The sequence below is a fragment of the Rhinopithecus bieti genome, unplaced genomic scaffold (genome assembly GCF_001698545.2).
Source record: "Rhinopithecus bieti isolate Rb0 unplaced genomic scaffold, ASM169854v2 scaffold_1012, whole genome shotgun sequence".
Classification (NCBI taxonomy): Eukaryota; Metazoa; Chordata; class Mammalia; order Primates; family Cercopithecidae; genus Rhinopithecus; species Rhinopithecus bieti.
In genome coordinates this window covers 995,228-1,015,401 of record NW_016803312.1, presented here as the reverse complement: position 1 = coordinate 1,015,401, position 20,174 = coordinate 995,228, and the positions used below count along the sequence as shown (strand labels likewise).

At 43.7% G+C, this 20,174-nt stretch overlaps 1 protein-coding gene across 1 annotated transcript; it reads left to right on the top strand.

Moving 5' to 3' along the window:
- The first annotated feature begins 1,328 nt into the window (after nucleotides 1-1,328).
- On the top strand, nucleotides 1,329-16,071 carry MEIG1 (meiosis/spermiogenesis associated 1). Its single transcript, XM_017874248.1, has 3 exons — nucleotides 1,329-1,657; nucleotides 9,195-9,361; nucleotides 15,723-16,071. The coding sequence occupies exons 2-3, from the start codon at nucleotides 9,224-9,226 to the stop codon at nucleotides 15,849-15,851; spliced, it is 267 nt and encodes an 88-aa protein (XP_017729737.1). The 5' UTR covers nucleotides 1,329-1,657; nucleotides 9,195-9,223; the 3' UTR covers nucleotides 15,852-16,071.
- The last annotated feature ends 4,103 nt before the right edge of the window (nucleotides 16,072-20,174 follow it).

The following is a 20,174-nucleotide window of genomic DNA, read 5'->3' as shown; positions in this document are numbered from 1 at the left end:
GGCACAGAGAGCTGTTGGGAATGGTTGTAATTACCAGAAAAGAGAAAAACGATGATGTCTTGAGTAGAAGCTATAAAGCCAGCAGGTTGCACTGATGGATATGGAAAGAGAGGGCTCTAGGCCTCATCTACTAAAAGACATGAAGAAGGAGCAGGGCTTTTGTTTTTGTTTTGACAGGGAGGTGTTTGGGGAGGTTGTTTTGGACAACCAAGTGGATGTTGAATATACATTGATACGCAGATCTAAAGTTCAGAGAAAGACCGGGCTGAAGAGATAAATTTGGGAGTTGTAAGTAAGTAGCTTTTTGTTTTTAGTTTTACTAAGTATTGCCTTTGTCTTAGTATGACTCATTTATTTAGAAGTTTACATAATTTAATTTGTAATATGGCTTGTGTTTTTGTTTTGTTTCGCGCAGGTGCCCAAGGCCCTTGTCATCTTCACTGATTCCAGCTCATGGCTTGTATTTAACAACTGGCTCAAAAAAATTCCTAAAAATTTACTTACTGAGTCTCCAGAGCTCTAAAGAGCTGGCTCCAGCACACAGCTGCTCCTTTCTTTCATTCAGCAATTTTTAAGTCCTGATGGCTCTACGTTCAAAACATGTATCTTGGCCAGGCGCGGTGGCTCAGGCCTGTAATCCCAGCACTTTGGGAGGCCGAGGCGGGCGGATCACGAGGTCAGGAGATCGAGACCATCCTGGCTAGCACGGTGAAACCCCGTCTCTACTAAAATACAAAAAATTAGCCGGGCGTGGTGGTGGGCGCCTGTAGTCCCAGCTACTCGGGAGGCTGAGGCAGGAGAATGGCGTGAACCCCGGAGGTGGAGCTTGCAATGAGCCGAGATCGCGCCACTGCACTCCAGCCTGGGCTACAGACAGAGCGAGACTCCGTCTCAAAACAAAAACAAAAACATGTATCTTGAATCTGATTACTTTTCGCTAAAATAGTACTGTAATATAGTAATAGGTAATGCTAGAAAAAATAATTAAAGCTATAGATACCATTTATTGTAGGTTTACTGATTGTCAGGCACTATGGCGACTCTGGATTGGTTCATTCCCTGCAAATGGATAGGAGATACCTACTATCAGGAACTACAAACGGCAGTAGTCTCCATGCTGTGATTAGCTTTCACAGGGAATTGTATCTGGGATTCAAGGAGCCGAAAGTAACCCATTTCGCCCTCCGTATCTGCTCAGGGGTAACTCCTGGCACCGCTCCTACCTGAGACCTACATTGGCACAGTAAGCTGGGCCTGCACCCGCTCCAGCCCTCGCGCATGCGCATGAAAGCCCATTCACGGGGGCGGGGCCTGAGCGAGCTGGGCGGGGCCTGAAGGAGCCGGGAACTCCTGCAGCGCAACCGCGTTACTAAGAGACGCGAGGATCACAGAGGCCACAACACTTGGCCTCTCGCTAGCCCTGCCCTAGGATCCCGAATAAAGAACGCGAGCACCGCCACGCCCGCCTGTGAGCTCCCGGGCGCCCCCGGCCTCTCCATCTCAGCGGAGCGAGGATAACCGGAGGGCCGAACCCAGGGATAGGTGGATGCGTCGCTGGAGGCGGGGGCCCTGCCCGCCAACCCCAGCGCCCCGGCCGTAGCCCCACCCCGGAAGTCTTTGCTTCGCCTTCTCGGCCCAGCAGTTCTCTAGTCTTGAGGTTTGCCCGGGTGATCCCGTGGTTTTCATGTCTCTTCCGTGTTTTTCAGGGAGGAGGGTCACTATTTGGCCCTTCCAGAATCTCAGAGTCCGGTTCTCCCGGAAGTTTCCGGGCTGCCCCGGACCCCATTGGCTTTAGGAGCCGCGACTCCGAGAGTTCTGATTTGGACCCTAAATTTTGGAATACTGTGCTTTGTCCATCCTAGCCTTCTTCAGGCAGGTTTCACCTACCACACATTGAGTGATTTATGGCAGAAAGGAAGTTGGAGGGATGGGGACTGCAGGTTAGCTGTGGGGGCCGGAAGGGAGCGGCTTTGTGCTGCACATATGCAGGTTGCACTCCCGGAGCAGGGACGGTCAGGCGTGTTTGGGAACCGCTTTTGTCTTTCAAATGAACGCCCAGCGACAGCGGATGGGAGTTCCGGGACCTTAGAGACCGTCTAATGCTTCTCTTTCAGTTCAGGAAACAGGCCCAGGCGTGTTCATGGCCTTGCCTAAGGTTACGTGCTGATTACAGGGCTACTCCTGCTGCCTCTTATGAACAGAAACCTAACAGGAGAAAAAAAAATGGACTATAAGGGAGGCTGATGCTCTTGAAGTTTTAATACTACTAAAAGTAAACGCACTTTTCAGAGTGAAAGGGAAGTGAAAAAGGAATTTGGGTGGCTGGCTACATCAGAAGCTTGTGTTATAACTTTAGATTGTCAGGGATTTCAGATGGTGGGTTTTTAAAATAACATGCTCGAGGCCGGGCGTGGTGGCTCACGCCTGTAATCCCAGCACTCTGGGAGGCTAACACAGGCGGGTCACCTAAGGTCAGGAGTTTGAGACTAGCCTGACCAACATGGAAAACCTCGTCTCTACTAAAAATACAAAAAAATTAGACGGGCGTAGTGGCACATACCTGAAATACCAGCTACGAGGGAGGCTGAGGCAGGAGAATCGCTTTAACTCGGGAGGCGGAGGTTGCGTTGAGCCAAGATCGCTCCATTGCACTCCAGCCTGGGCAACAAGAGCAAAACTCTGTCTCAAAAAAGTAATAAATAAAATAACATGCTCCTCTATTTAACCATGGGGTTATGTCCCAATAAACCCATGGTAGGTCGAAAATGCATTTAATGCACCTAGCCAAACTTAAACATCCTCAGAACACTTACCTGGCCTGCAGTTGGGCAGCATCATCTAACACAAAGGCTATTTTATAATAAAGTGTTGACTATGTCATGTAACTTACTGAATACTGCATTCTAAGTGGAAAACAGAATGGTGGTATGGGTACTCAAATTACACTTTCTACTGAATGCCTATTGCTTGTGCACCATGGTAAAGTGGAGATGCGAATTGAACCTTTCTGTGGGACCATCCATATGCATATAAACTCTGTTTCATGTAATTCAGTTTTACAAACCAGAAACTCAGGGCATTGCTGTTTCCTTTTTGTGGAGATACAACTTGGTATTTTAGACATCAAATGTATTTGTATTTTATTTATTTATTTATTTGAGATGGAGCCTTGCTCTGTTGCCAAGGCTGGAGTGCAGTGGCATGATCTCGGTTCACTGCAAGCTCCATCTCCCGGGTTCACATCATTCTCCTGCCTCAGCCTCCGGAGTAGCTGGGACTACATGGGACCGCCACCACGCCCCGCTAATTTTTTTTTTTTTTTTTTTTTAGTAGAGACGGGGTTTCACCGTGTTAGCCAGGATGGTCTCGATCTCCTGACCTCATGATCTGCCCGCCTCGGCCTCCCAAAGTGTTGGGATTACAGGCGTCAGCCACCGTGTCCAGCCCCGAGACGGGGGTTTCACCATGTTGGCCAGGCTGGTCTCGAACTCCTGACCTCAGGTGATCCAGCTGCCTCGGCTTCCCAAAATGCTGGGATTACAGGCGTGAGCCACCGCGCCTGGCCCAAATGTTTATTTTTATTTAATTTTAAATTATTTTTTTCTTGAGGCAGGGTCTCACTTGTCTCCCAGGCTGGAGTGCAGTGACTCCATCACAGCTGACTGTGGCCTCAACCTTGGGGGCTCAAACAATCCTCCCACCTTACCGTCCCCAGTAGCTGAGACTACAGGCATGGGACACCACACCCAGCTAATTTTATTTTTTGTAGAGACAGGGTCTCACTATGTTGCCCGGGCTGGTCTTGAACTCTTGGACTCAAATGATCCTCCCTCCTCGGTCTCAGAAAGAGCTGGGGTTACAGGTGTGAGCCACTGCATCCAGCCATTGAATGTATTTTTTATCAATTCTTTTTTTGGCACAACTGCCAGTACAGAAACCACTCAGTCTGCAGGTGCTGAGTGCCAGCAGAATTAGTACCGCCACTGAATTTCCTAGAATTATTGAAAAATCTGTCAAGGAATTGTAAGTTGATCTTTCCTAATTTTAGTTTCATTTTGTGTTTTTAATAAAATGAAAGGCCAAAAAAAAAAAAAAAAAAAAAGTATTTCCACCACCACCACTTATATAGCATAGTTATGGTAGTCACTAGAGTTCCTATTATGGTGAAATTTACATTCATATTCTCTTTAAGTATTTTGGGAAAATAAAATTTTGAAATGCTTAATAATAACCGGAAGATGTCTACTTCTACTGAGAAAAGTGGTGATTTTCCCCAAAGTCCAATTGAATACAGCATATTTTCTGCTCATCTATTAAATGTAGCATTTTTATGTATAGTTGCTGTAATTTTCTGAGCTGAAAGTAACAAAAGGTTACATAGATGGCATTGAAGAAAATAGGTTTTGAATGAATGTGAGCAAAAAGTCAAGCCTAAAGCAAAGAGGGCTTGGATAAGACAAAGATTCAGATTGTATCACTGCATGTGCTTCATCTGTAAAAGTCTTGTAAGTAATACAGTCACTAAATTCATATAAAAATATGACTAATTTTGAAAGGATTTTGTTTTATTTATTTATTTATTTATTTATTTATTTATTTATTTTTCAGACAGAGTCTCGCTCTGTCACCCAGGCTGGAGTGCAGTGGCACCATCTCAGCTCACTGCAACCTCCACCTCCTGGGTTCAAGCAGTTTTCTGCCTCAGCCTCCCCAGTAGCTGGTACTACAGATGCCCGCTACCTACCATGCCCGGCTAATTATTTTTAGTAGACACGGGGTTTCACCATATTGGCCAGGCTGGTCTTGAACTCCTGACCTTGTGATCCACCCACCTCGGCCTCCCAGAGTGCCGGGATTACAGGCGTGAGCCAGTCCGCTCCTGTCCTGAAAGTATTTTAATACAGTGAGTTCACTAACTTTTTTTTTTTTAGGCAGAGTTTCACTTTTGTTGCCCAGGCTGGAGTGCAATGGCACGATCTGGGCTCTGTGCAACCTCTGCCTCCCAGGTTCAAGCAATTCTCCTACCTCAGCCTCCTGATTAGCTGGGATTACAGGCATGCGCCACCACACCCAGCTAATTTTGTATTTTTCGTAGAGATGGGGTTTCTCCATGTTGGTTGGGGTGGTCTTGAACTTCCAACCTCAGGTGATGCACCCGCCTCAGCCTCCCAAAGCGCTAGGATTACAGGTATGAGCCACCACGCCTGGCCTAACTTTTTTCTTTAATATTTCTTAGAACCTTTTTCCTGTGTAACATATCTATATTGCTGTGTAATGTATCATATTATAGATATGAATGGATTCTTGGGCTGTATCACATGTCCAGCTCACCTCTTTGTCATAGCTGGTATATTGCTAGTATATTGTGCAGCAGTGGAGTAGCGAACTTCCCACTAGAATGAATGGCATTAAAGGGCAAAGGTTTCTCTGAAGCATGGCTTATTTATTGTTTTGCCAAGTGTTCCAAATTTTACATAAATTCGTATAATACTATAAAACTGGACCGCGTGCGGTGGCTTACGCCTGTAATCGCAGCACTGTGGGAGGCCGAGGTACACGAAGCACTTGAAGCCAGGAGTTTGAGACCAGCCTGCAAAACATGGTGAAACGCATCTCTACTAAAAATATGAAAATGTGGCCAGGAGTGATGGCTCATGCCTGTAATCCCAGCACTTTGGGAGGCCAAGGTGGGCGGATCACGAGGTCAGGAGATCGAGACCATCCTGGCTAACACGGTGAAACCCCATCTCTACTAAAATACAAAAAATTAGCCAGGCATGGTAGCGGGCGCCTGTAGTCCCAGCTACTTGGGAGGCTGAGGCAGGAGAATGGTGTGAATCTGGGAGGCGGAGCTTGCAGTGAGCCGAAATCACACCACTGCACTCCAGCCTGGGCAACAGAGCAAGATAACGTCTCAAAAGAAAAAAGAAAAGAAAAGAAAAAGAAAAAAGAAAAAATATATATAAATTAGCTGGGTGGGGTGGTACACATCTGTAGTCCCAGCTGTTCAGGAGGCTGAGGCAGGAGAATCGCTTGAACCCAGGAGGCCACAGTGAGCCAAGATGACACCACTGCACTCCAGCTTGGGCAATGCAGTGAGACTCCATCTCAAAAAAAAAAAAAAAGAATTGCCTTAAAATGCAACATAGGTCTGAGCCTAAGTCAACAACTAAAGATCAAAAGTTTTTAAGAAGTCAACATACTAGCCAGGCGCGGTGGCTCAAGCCTGTAATCCCAGCACTTTGGGAGGCCGAGACGGGCGGATCACGAGGTCAGGAGATCGAGACCATCCTGGCTAACACGGTGAAACCCCGTCTCTACTAAAAAATACAAAAAACTAGCCGGGCGAGGTGGCGGGCGCCTGTAGTCCCAGCTACCCGGAGGCTGAGGCAGGAGAATGGCGTAAACCCGGGAGGTGGAGCTTGCAGTGAGCTGAGATCCGGCCACTGCACTCCAGCCCGGGGACAGAGCAAGACTCCGTCTCAAAAAAAAAAAAAAAAAAAAAAAAAAGTCAACATACTGACAAAACTCTGATTTTCTTTGATCTGATCAATGTACATGTTGGTATGCACATTGGAAAAAATGCAAACAACAATACTAATGCTACTGAAATAATTTCTTTTATCAGGGTAAGAACTGTGTGACTCATGCCTTCATTTAGATTCATGTAAATCTGGAGCTAAGTTCAAACAACTCTGGGAATTATGATTTCAGAATGCAGTGGGCCCGGCGCGGTGGCTCATGCCTGTAATCCCAGCATTTTTGGAGGCCAAGGTAGTTGGATCATGAGATCGAGAGATCGAGACCATCCTGGCCAAAAGGGTGAAACCTCATCTACTAAAAATACAAAAATCAGCTGGGCATGGTGGCGCATGCCTGTAGTCCCAGCTACTCAGGAGGCTAAGGCAGGAGAATCACTTGAACCTGGGAGGCAAAGGCTGCAGTGAGCAGAGTTCATGCCACTGCACTACAGCCTGGTGACAGAGCGAGACTATGTCTCAAAAAAAAAAAACAACAACATAAACACTATAATCTTTAGAATGTTAAGTAATTCAACACAAATCTAAATAGGAAGAACATTAGACCAACTTTCTTGGTTTTCATATAAAAGAGTCCATTGGTGCTTGTGACTTAGCCTCCTAACAGTCTTCATTATCTTTTTTTACTAACCACTAAGGGAACATTTAGGCTACATCTTTCATATTGAAGAAATATTTGTCTGAAATTCAGCAAGTCTGTCCATTTTATTTCCATTTCCTGTTTTTCACCTATTAAATCCAAGTAAAGCTAAATTTATGTCTTGTAAAAGCATTTATTATAAGATCTTTTTAAATAAAACTTTTAAGTCTATGTTAATTCATCATATATTTAGCATGATTTTACCTAGATATGAAGGATGGATATTTTAACTGATGTGACTGCTTATTTTGACCTTTCCTTTACGTATAGTATATATAATATATATATATATATATAATATATATACTATATATACACTTTTTTTTTTTTGAGCCAGAGTCTCAGTCTGTCACCCAGGCTGGAGTGCAATGGAGCAGTTTTGGCTCCCTGCAACCTCCACCTCCTGGGTTTCAAGCAATTCTCAAACCTCAGCCTCCCAAGTAGCAAGGATTGCAGGCAGCTTCCACCACGCCCAGTTTTTTTTTTTTCTTTTTTTTTTTCTTTTTTGAGCAGGAGTTTTGCTCATGTTGCCCAGGCTGGAGTACAATGGTACGATCTCAGCTCACTGCAACCTCCACCTCCCAGGTTCAAGCGATTCTCCTGACTCAGCCTCCCAAGTAGCTGAGATTACAGGCATGTGCCACCACGCCTGGCTAATTTTGCATTTTTAGTAGAGACGGGGTTTCACCATGTTGGCCAGGCTGGTCTTGAACTCCTGACCTCAGGTCTCCTGACCTCAGTCTCCCAAAGTGCTAGGATTACAGGCCTGAGCCACCATGTCCAGCCTTTCCTTGTTATACTTTAATGTATTTCTTGACCTTTTTAACATAATGAGCATTTTTCATTGTGACTGAAAAAAATTCAAAAAATATTAATTTATTTACAGGATCTGACTGTAATGTGTTTCAGCCAATAGAAATATATTTTAATAGAAGAATGGATTCAAGGAATCATAGTGAAAATTCTGGACACTTTATTTCAGTTAAATGACTGATATATTTTGTTAATAAAATAAGTAGCTGAGAAAACAAGTACAAGATTATGCCTTTGAAAAACTTGCTATGGAAATTTGGTGAATAGATGATTACATGAACTAAAATCATATATCTGACTTTCCAAGACTGTTAGTGACCTCCTACACTGTTTTTAAATCCATGATCTCAGTACCATGACAGCCACACAGTGTGCATGGAGTCTGTTAGTCCATCTTCTCACATAGGTTCATCAAAAAATCAGGTATGGCAGGGCTCGGTGGCTCACGCCTGTAATCCGAGCACTTTGGGAGGCCAAGGCGGAGCAGGTCACAAGGTCAGAAGATCAAGACCATCCTGGCTAACACAGTGAAACCCCGTCTTTACTAAAAATACAAAAAATTAGCCGGGCAAGGTGGATGCCTGTAGTCCTAGCTACTTGGGAGGCTGAGGCAGGAGAAAGGCGTGAACCTGGGAGGCGGAACTTGCAGTGAGCCGAGATCACACCACTGCACTCCAGCCTGGGCGACAGAGCGAGATAACATCTCAAAAAAAAACAAAAAAGAATAAACCATTCCCTCCCCGAAACAAGAAAGGGAAGAGAGTGAGAAGATGGATCTTACATTCCCTTATTAAGAGAGAGAGAGAGAGATGCAGTTTTGAACATACGTAAATGGAATGGTGGTGGATATTTTGACAATCTATTGAGCATGTTTTCAGAAATGTGCAAACTATTACCTGGAACTCCAGTATTTGTATACAGCTTTTAAAACATCACTCCGTAACTCCAACTCTGACTGTAAATTTATTGATCAAGAAATAAATAGACTTTTATGTATCTTTCAGGTACTTGGGGTTTTTTGTTTGTTTGTTACAGTTTTATCCCCACAAAATAGAACATGAATCCTTCTTAATCTTTAAAGACTAATATATTTAATGGGATTCTCAACTCTAAGTATTTTTAAGTGTTTTATTTATTTTTAAACGGAATTTCAAAATTGTCATTATTACATTATCTATTAATGTTGTTTTAACATCTTTCAGACATTCTTGGTAATAAGGCCTCTGTAACCATGGCTAGTTCTGACGTAAAACCAAAATCAATAAGTCGTGCCAAAAAATGGTCAGAAGAGATAGAAAATCTGTACAGATTTCAACAAGCGGGATATCGGGATGAAACCGAATATAAACAAGTGAAACAAGTTTCTGTGGTAAGATTTATGCCTCTACAAACCTCAACTAGAAGTGCGCTTCTCAGATGCTGAAAAGTATTTTATGAACAACCAGAGAATAACTGAAGGGAATTCTACTCCAACTCTCTCATTTTATTTATTTTTATTTTATTTTATTTTATTCTATTTTTTGAGACAGAGTCTCATTCTGTCACCCAGGCTGGAGTGCAGTGACGCAATCTTGGCTTACTCCACCTCTCAGGTTCAAGGGATTCTCCTGCCTCAGCCTCCCAAGTAGCTGGGATCACAGGTGTGCGCCACCACGCCTGGCTAATTTTTGTATTTTTGTAGAGACGGGATTTTGCCATGTTGGCCAGGCTAGTCTTGAACTCCTGACTTCAAGTGATCCACACACCTCAGCCTCCCAGAGTGCTGGGATTACAGGCAATAGCCATGACACCCAGCCAGACTCTCTCATCTTATTAAGGGGGAGAGGCCCAGAAGAATGATTTGCAGGCAGAGTGAGGGAAGAGGTGGTCATTCAGCTGGGCACATTCAGAATTTTCTATGTTTTATTGAGCAGCTGTGCTCTGCTAAATGAATCTTTTATGGTAGACCACAAAAAAAGAATCTTTTTTCCTCACTCAGGTGATTTTATTATCAGATAATCAGTTTGTGGGATAACTATTATTTCCCTCCTTTTACTTTTTATTTTAACCATGAATTAGAGATTAAAATTGTTTTTTCATTTGTTTGTGGCGATTATACCTTATAAACAAAAGTGTTGAAACAACTGGTGACTTTGGTAGTATATTCCAGACTTTTCTGAGAGAGTAGAGATCTAGCTTTCCTTTACGAAGGCTAGACCAAAGTCTAGATTTGGCTCCCGTTTATACTGTGTGGTTCTTCTTAACTTATTTATTCTGTTGACTACTAAGACATTTTTTTATTTTTTCTCCCAGGCTGGAGTGCACTGGCACAATCTCGGCTCACTGCCACCTCTGCCTCCCAGGTTCAAGTGATTCTTAAGAGACATGTTGTTTACAAATTCAGTTCACCCCTGAACAACACAGGGACTAGGGGGTTCAGTGCTTCATGCTGTCAAAAATGTGTGTATAACTTTTGACTCCCCAAAACAACTACTAGTAACCTAGTGTTAACAGAAGGACTTGCCCATGTGGTAAACAATTGATCAACCCAGAAATATGCTAATATCTTAATATATTTTATGCATTAATGACAAACCTTTTTCTTAATTTTGTTTTATATTTCTAGTCTGTGTGGTTTGCAAAATTTTTCTAATCATTGCAAATCTCAAAAAAAATTTCAACATATTTTTTGAAAAACTCCATGTATAAATGGACTCCCCAAGTTCAAACTTGCGTTGGTCAAGGGTCAACTGTATTGTAAAATATGCATCGTATTCATAAATATATTTTAATTTTTAGATTTGGGATTATAACAGTGTTTATTAACTTAGTTTATTTTCATTATTTTTTACTAACTCATCATTTTCAGAGACTAATGCGTAGGTTTTGCAAATCACTATAAGCTCTTGTTTCTTTTCTTTTATTCTATTCTTTGACCTGTACTTAAAATTCCTTTAAAAGTACATAGGAAGCTGGGAGCGGTGGCTCACACCTGAAATCCCAGCACTTTGGGAGGCTGAGGTAGGCAGATCACTTGAGGTCAGGGGTTCGAGACCAACCTGGCCAACCTGGCCAACATGGTAAAACCCCATCTCTACTAAAAATGCAAAAATTAGCTGGGCATGGTGGCAGGCACCTGTAGTCCCAGCTACTCAGGAGGCTGAGGCAGGAGAATCACTTCAGCCTGAGAGGTGGAGGTTGCAGTGAGCCAAGATCACACCATTGCACTCCAGCCTGGGCAACAAAGCGAGATTCCCTCACAAATAAATAAATAAATTAATTAAATTAAAAATTAAAAAGTACATAGGAAAAATAATGGAGGCAATACAGAATTAAAATGTTATTGCCTCTTTAATAGACGTTAAAATAGCAGACATTATTGGGGTTAACAATAAAATTCAAAATACTGATCAAGTGAAGATAGATTACTGTGCCTTCCATATATCTGTCTTCTCAACCGTTATCCTCTATCCCCATCGCCAACGATAATTTTCATTACTGTATCATCTAAGGCCTTTAAATAGATAAAACAGAAGCATTATCATTGTTATGCTGTTTAAAATAAGCTTTGGGCCGGGCATGGTGGCTCACACCTGTAATCCCAGCACTTTGGGAGGCCGAGGCAGGTGGATCATCTGGGGTTGGGAGTTTTAGACCAACCTGACCAACATGGAGAAACCTCATCTCTCCTAAAAATACAACATTAGCCAGGCATGGTGGTGCATGCCTGTAATCCTAGCTACTCGGGAGGCTGAGGCAGGAGAATTGCTTGAAACCAGGAGGTGGAGGTTGTAGTGAGCTGAGATCACACCATTGCACTCCAGCCTGGGCAACAAGAGTGAAACTCCATCTAAATAAATAAATAAATAAATAAATAAATAAATAAATAAATAAGCTTCATACCCTGCCTTAAGATTGGGATGCCCCTAAAGATATACAGGCCTCAGACTCATAGGTGGCCAGGTTTGGTGGCTTATGCCTCTAAGCCCAGTGCTTTGGGAGGCTGAGGCTGAAAGACTGCTTGAGGCCAGGATTTCGAGACCAACCTGAGCAACACAGACACCATCTCTACAAAAAATTTTTTTAATTAGCCAGGCATTGTGGAGTGTCTCTGTAGTCTCAGCTACTGGGAGGCTCAGGCAGGAGGACTGCTTGAATGCAGGAGATGGAGGCTGCAGTGAGCTGTGATCACATCACTGCACACCAGCCTGGGTGAGAGAGCAGGACACTATCTCAAAAAAAAAAAAAAGAAAGAAAGAAAAGAAAATTGTCACAAGAATTAAATGTAATCACGTTTGAAGTGCCTGACATTATAGTGCTCATAATTTGTTGGGCCGGGCACAGTGGCTCACGCCTGTAATCCCAGCACCTTGGGAGGCGGAGGCAGGCAGATTGCCTGCAGTCAGGAGTTAGAGACCAGCCTGGCCAACATGGTGAAACCCTGTCTCTGCTAAAAAATACAAAAAAATTAGCCAGGCATGGTGGTGCACACCTGTAATACCAGCTACTAGGGAGGCTGAGGCAGGAGAATCACTTGAACCTGTGAGGCAGAGGTTGCAGTAAGCTGAGATCATGCCACTGCGCTCCAGCCTGGGCGACAGAGCGAGATTCCCCCACAAAAAAATTGTTGACTGAAGGAACAAGTGTTAGTAAATTATAACTTTTATTAATCTCATCATCTTAGAGTCTAAAATAAGTAACAAGAACAATAAAACCTTACACAAATCAAAGTATATGTGCCTTAACCAAAAGCAGCACAGGGATTTAGAGGAAAACAAAATCACTTCCTTCCAGGGACAATCCCCAGAGAGGGCTTCATGTCCCCAGAGGCATTTGCAGTGGGTCTTCAGGGATCCATAGGATGGTGGCTGAAGGCTTGCTTTGGGTGGGATGTTTCTCCCAGTGTGCAGTGGGTTGAGGGTTTGAGAGAAGTTGTTTTTTGTTACCTGGTGGTAAAGTGCTTGCTGACCTTCCCTCCTGAGGAGAAAGTCCTTGAACTTGAGGATCTCATTCCATTTCACCACAGGCGAGAAGGTTTCCCAGATCAAGTTGAAAGTCAAGAAGAAAAAAAAGTTCAGAGATGCCAAGGGGCATCAAAAGGAAAAATGTCTAGAAGTCAACAAGCATAGGACCCACCTAACTGTCCTAAGGATTATCCCATATGAAGTAGCTTAGCCCCAGATGTTCAGAAGAGGCAGTGGTTGTACTGTTTTCTCACTGGATCAGACGGTTTTCAGAGAATCTGCTCCTGACACCGGGGGGAAGAGGGCTGTAATGGAGTCTTGAGAACACCTCCTTTCCCTGCCAAAGGTATTGGAAGCCGCACAGGCAGGCCTGGCCTCAGTGGTGAAAAGGACTGCTGGTTTTCTGTAATGTATGTCAGAGGGCCTGCCAAGGCTTCTCAGATATGCTGTTACCTATTCTCGCTAATTCATAAGTAAATGAGACGACACAAAAAATGAAGATGTGTTATTAGAAAATAAAAGACTTGGCCGGGCGCGGTGGCTCAAGCCTGTAATCCCAGCACTTTGGGAGGCCGAGACGGGCAGATCATGAGGTCAGGAGATCAAGACCATCCTGGCTAACCCGGTGAAACCCCGTCTCTACTAAAAAATACAAAAAAACTAGCCGGGCGAGGTGGCAGGCGCCTGTAGTCCCAGCTATTCGGGAGGCTGAGGCAGGAGAATGGCGTAAGCCCGGGAGGCGGAGCTTGCAGTGAGCCGAGATCTGGCCACTGCACTCCAGCCTGGGCAACAGAGCAAGACTCCGTCTCAAAAAAAAAAAAGAAAAGAAAAGAAAAGACTTGTGGACACAGATGGTATATTCATCTCCTCTTCCTACTGAAACCTGAGATTTATCCATGGGGAACAGAAAAGGTGCAGGGCTGCCTGCATAGACGGTGTCGAAGAGCGGGATTTGGAGTTAAGGTGCAGGGCTGCCTGCATAGACGGTGTCGAAGAGCGGGATTTGGAGTTAAGGTGCAGGGCTCCCTGTATAGACGGTGTTGAAGAGCGGGATTTGGAGTTAAGGTGCAGGGCTGCCTCTATAGACGGTGTTGAAGAGCGGGATTTGGAGTTAAGGTGCAGGGCTGCCTGTATAGACGGTGTGGAAGAGAGGGATTTGGTTTTCTACAACCCAGATAATGAGGTTTTGGTCATGATCAAGTGCATCTCACGAAATCTGAAAGGAACATATTTGACAGTAGCAAAATACATTAACCTGCCCAGGAAAGGATGACATTGAAGAGGAAGTGGGGAGACAGATCTCCAAATTAGATCAAGCCAAATGATAGAGTAAGCAAACTAATGTGGTATATAAGAAGGAATGGTAGGAGATGGCTGGGGACAGTGGCTCACACCTGTAATCCCAACACTTTGGAAAGCTGAGACAGGAGGATCACTTGAGCCCAGGAGTTTGAGACCAACCTGGGCAACATATAATAATAATAATAATAATAATAATAATAATAATAATAATAAAAAAGAATGGTAGGAGAAATAAAAAAGATTTTTGACATTTTGGGAGGCCAAGGTGGAAGGATTGCTTGAGGCTAGGAGTTTGAGACCAGCCTGAGCAACACAGTGACACCCTGTCTCTACAAAAAAAAAAATAGAAAACTTATCTGGGCATAATAGTGCAAAGCTGTAGTTCTAACTACTCAGGAGGCAGAGGCTGGAGGATCCCCTGAGCCCAGGAGGGTGAGGCTGTAGTTAGCTATGATTGCACCACTGCACTCCAGCCTGGGAGACAAGAGTGAGACCCTGTTTCCAAAAAAAAAAAAAAAAAATGGATTTCAAGGTGAACTTGAAATTGGGGCAGAAGGAAATGCATATACACCTTTGGATAGTTCTTGACTTGCTTGCTTTATTCACTGTGTAGTTATCAACAATCAGCAGGCAGCGCTTTCAAAATGGAGCCTGGGCTTACCCTTAATTTCTTCCTGTGGTATTAATTTTAGAAGTTAGAATGTTTGAAATCTTTTGTAAACATAAGAGAAATGAACTTTAGATTACTTTGAATGTTTTCTCTTATCTTGGCCACAGTATTGAAATTTAAATCTATAAATTGAAGCTGGGTGCAGTGGCTCAGGCCTGTAATTCCAGCACTTGCGAGGCCGAGCTTGGAGGATCACTTGACTCCAGCAGTTCGAGGCCAGCCTGGGCAATGTAGCAAGACTCTGTCTCCAAAATAAAGTAAAATGAAATAAACCTAGAAATTGGGCTCTAGAGAAAAGCACTGGATTAGTCATCTTTTTTTGTTGTTGTTTTTTGAGACAGGGTCTTGCTCTGTCGCCCAGGCTGGAGTGCAATTGCACCATCTAGGGTCACTACAACCTCTGCCTCCAGAGTCCAAATGATTCTCCTGCCTCAGCCCCCTGAGTAGCTGGGATTGTAGGCACCTACCACCACACCCGGCTAATTTTTGTATTTTTAGTAGAGACAGGGTTTCACCATGTTGGCCAGATTGGTCTTGAACTCCTGACCTCAATTGATCCGCCTGCCTCAGCCTCCCAAAGCGCTGGGATTACAGGCATGAGCTACTGCACTGGGCCTGAATTAGTTATCTTACAGCATAAGGCTGCAATGTAAGATGTGTCTTGTGGGTATAATACTTTAAAAGCTGAAGCATTTTAAAATCTAATCTTATACTTTGTTGGTGTAAGTCATACTTTTTAACTATTTGACAGTAAAATATGAGATAAAAATCAGCCCTGCACTGTTAACATTTGTACTCTGGTTCTTGGTGTGCAGGTAGATCGTTGGCCAGAGACAGGATATGTGAAGAAACTTCAGAGAAGGGACAATACATTCTATTACTACAACAAACAGAGGGAATGTGATGACAAGGAAGTCCGCAAAGTGAAAATTTATGCTTACTAGCCTGTCTTCTTTGTATTACTTGTCAATTATACTTTAAGAATTCATCATTTCCTTCTACATCATGTAAATGTTTGTCATTTTACGAAATAATTCAAAATGCAATCTTCAGTTTATTATTTTGTGAAACACAAAAGCCATGAGAATTAGTATCTGTTCATCACCTTGTCCTGTTCTAAGAACTGGCTGCAAATGCATTAAAGTTGTACTTTCTTGGTCCCGCTCTTTTTGTCCATTTTGTTGTTTTGAGACAGAGTCTCGCTCTGTTGCCCAGGCTGAAGTGCAGGGGTGCAATCTCGGTTAACTGCAACCTTTGCCTCCCAGGTGCAAGCGATTCTCATGCCTCAGGATGAGGCATGAGGAAAAAAAAAAACAAACAATAAAACAAATTCCTGCTAGTGCTGCTGGTTGGACAAATACCTGCTAGTGCTGCTTGGTTCACATGCTTGGACATTAAAGACGCATTCTTCTGCAGCAGATTAGCCCCTGTAAGCCGAGATATTTTTGCCTTTGAGTGAGGCCCATCTCACTATACCTGGACTACGACTTCCCTAAGGATTTAAAAACTCCCCATCTTTGAAGAAGCACTAGCCTCAGACTTAAAGGCTTTCACGCCACCTAGTGACAGATGTGTCTTAATGCAATTCATAGATAATTCATTGCTAGCCACACCCATCAGAAAAGAATGTATCCAGGGAATGAAGGGCCTCCTTTGAGGGCTGTGGAAAGCTGGCTGTAAAGTATCTAAGGAAAGGCACAGATCTGTAGCCAAGGAGTCTGGTATCTTGGCTTTTACATCTCCCAAGGGCGCGTGAGCTTAGGCAGGAGCGAAAAGAGACTGTCTGTAGCATTCCTCTGCCAGACACAGCGCGGCAAGTCCAGGAATTCCTGTGGTCTGCTGGTTTCTGCCGCATGTGGATCCCCAAGTACTGGCTCCTAGCAAACCTTTATATGCGGCGACAAAAGCAGGGGAAAAGGAGCTCCTCTGGGAAAAGGAACAGGATATGGCTTTCAAAGAAATCAAGAAGGCCTTAACCTAGGTGCCAGCACTAGGGCTGCCAGACATGACAAAGTCCTTTGACCTGTACGTTCATGAAAGAAAGAGGATGGCCACAGGAGTCTTTGTGCAAACGTTAGTGTCATGGTAGCGACCTGTAACATATCTGTCCCAATAACTGGACTTGGTGGCCGCAGGATGGCTGCCCTGTTTCAAGGCGTTGACTGCCACTGCTCTGTTAGCTGAGGAGGCTAACAAGCTCACTTCTGGACAGAAGTTAATAATTCGGGTGCCCCATACAGTTGTCACCTTGATGGAACAGAGAGAACACCGTTGGCTCTCTAACCCTAGAATGCTGAGATACCAAGGGCTCCTATGTGAAAATCCACACATCACCTTAGAGACTGCGAACACCCTAAATCCGGCCACACTGCTGCCGATAGAATATGCAGAGCACGGGAAGCCCCCGTTGAGTGCCCCACGGTATCATTGCCGTGTAGAAACAGTAGATGAAGTACTTTCAAGCCGGCAAGACCAAAAAGACCAGCCCCTAAAGGAGCCGGACATAAAGTACTTCACTGATGGAAGTAGTTTCATATCCGAAGGTATCAGAAAGGCCGGATATGCAGCAGTCACATTAAGCTCAGTGGCCAAGGCCCGCCCCCTACCGGTAGGAACCCCAGGGGAGAAGGCAGAACTAACAACTCTCAACAGTGCTGCTTCTAGCAAAGGGAAAGTCGGTGAATATCTATACTGACTCAGGATATGCTTTTGCCACCTTGCAAGCTCATGAAGCCATTTGCAAAGAAAGAGGACTATTAACTACTGAATAAAAAGAAATAAAGAACAAAAAGGAAATAGAGCAGCTCCTAGAGGCTGTATAGGCTCCAAAGGAAGTAGCAATCATCCACTGTAAAGGACATCAAACAGGAGAAAGTGATGAGGCTACAGGAAACAGAAAAGTAGACAAGGAAGCAAAAAGGGCTGCAAGGGCACAAATAACAAAGAAAGAAGAGATTTATGCTATGCCCTTATTAGAGCCTCCCCTTGCAGAGACTCCTAACTACTCATCCAGTGAGAAAGCATGGTTCACGCAGGAAAACGGGAGTTATCAAAAAGGAGGCTGGTGGAAGTTTTCAGATAGGAGGCTTGCCATTCCAGAAGCCATTGCCCCCGATTTATAAAGCAGTTTCACCAAGGAACACACATGGGGAAGACAGCTTTAGAAATTCTCGTAGGGTGGTATTTCTGTCTGCCACGCCTAAGTGCCTCAAGCCGGCTGCGAGCAGTGTGTTACTTGCACCCAGAATAACCTAAGGCAACGGCCCACTCGGCCCCCAGGAATTCAGGAAACAGGAGCAGTGCCACGTGAAAACCTATTTGTAGACTTGACCGAATTGCCTCGGGCTGGAGGCTATGGGTACCTGTTAGTGTTTGTCTGCACCTTTTCAGGGTAGGTGGAGGCATTCCCAACCAGGACAGAAAAGGCACGAGAAGTAACCAGGATGTTATTAAAAAACATTATTCTTAGATTTGGACTGCCTCTAACTTTAGACTCGGACAACGAACCAGCTTTTGTGGCAGAAGTAATATAGCAACTAACACATATGTTAAAGATTAAATAGAAACTGCATACAGCCTATCACCCACAAAGTTCTGGAAAAGTTGAAAAAACGTATCAGACACCAAAACAACTGTTGAAGAAGTTTTGCTAAGAGACTTATTTATGGTAGGATCAGGTATTGCCCATGGTCCTTCTCCGAGTCAGGTGTACCCCTACTAAATTAACCAGGTATTCACCCTATGAAATAGTATATGGCCAACCACCCCCACTTTTATCTTAGGTAAAAGGAAATTTAAAGGACATTGGAGAACTGATCCTAAACACAATGCAAGCATTAGGTGAGGTAATGCAAGAAGTACGAAGGTGGGTAAAAGAAAAAATACCTGTTAGCCTTACAGATGCAATACATCCCTTTCAACCTAGGGACTCCGTATAAGTTAAACGCTGGAATCCTACCACCCTCGGGCCCTTATGAAATGGCACCCATATTGTGATCATTTCTACTCCTACAGCTGTTAAAGTTGTAGGTATTATTATACCTTGGATCCGTCACTGCTGCCTGAAACCTGCAGCCTCAGTCCAAAACAGATGGACAAGTCAGCAAGATCCAGAAAATCCAACTTGACTGATCTTGCAGAAAGACCAAGGTGCGTCAGAAGAGGATGACTGCCCTGCTCCGACCATACCTGGTCTGTCCACACATGGCTGAAGTTTGAGGAAACACCAAGCCGTGCCCTAGTCACACAACCAGAAGCTGACTAGTCTACGCACGGCCGAAGCCTGAGGAAGCTGGTACCAGATAAGTACATGTGGATACAATTTGCCAGTGTAGTTATTCTTTTGCTTGTAATAATTGTCTTACTGTCATGTTACCTTTGCAATTGCTGTCAAACCTGCTACCCAGGAGGATACCTGTTCATAGTCTAAACCTGATTGTACTAGTAGTAAAAATGCTAACAGCTATCCAAGGAAACCAAGATAGTTGCCATCACTGCATGACAGAAGCTTAGTCTAGGGAAAATATAACTAAGACTCTGTTATATCAAACTTATTATGAGTGTAGAGAAGCTCCCCTGAGGACATGTGTTTATAATCAAATCAGCTTTCTTTGTCTGTGACCCAGGAAACAGGCAACCTCAAGCCTGTTATGATCCAGGCCTCCTACCCTATAACTTCTGGTTTGAAATTCAAATAAGGAAACCTTTGTAACCCTCATATGCCAATCCTAAAGATGTTAGAACTAGGAAACTCACAAGCAAAACACAGGTATTCCCTTATTCACATAAAGGATCTGTTTCTATATATTTTGATGCCTGTCAGGCTGCACACCTCAGCAACCTAAACAATCTAGAAGTCTGCAAGAACTTAAGACACAAAAGAGTCAGCAGTAAGGCTGCTAAGATCATGATAGGAGAACCAGAAACAGAATGTCCTGATTGTAACATTCCATAGACCATACATGAGTTCAACCAACACCTATATAGAAGGAAAGTGGCTCTGCTTGCCAGTCAAGAAGCAAAACTTGGTTGTGTGACTAAAACATGCAACCCCCCTTAATCTGACCATATTAAAGCTAAATGTACCTTTTTGGACTAAAGGACATCAAGGAAAGCTAAGCTTTAACCGAGGAAGAGCAGACCTAGGTGTTCATTGATCATTATTAAAAAGACTTAACAAGCTAAAATTCAAGTCAGTCCAATGTCAGAGTTCAGATTTTTCAAGTCTCTCAATAAACATTTTAACCCCAAGGAGCCAAAAGTTCAAA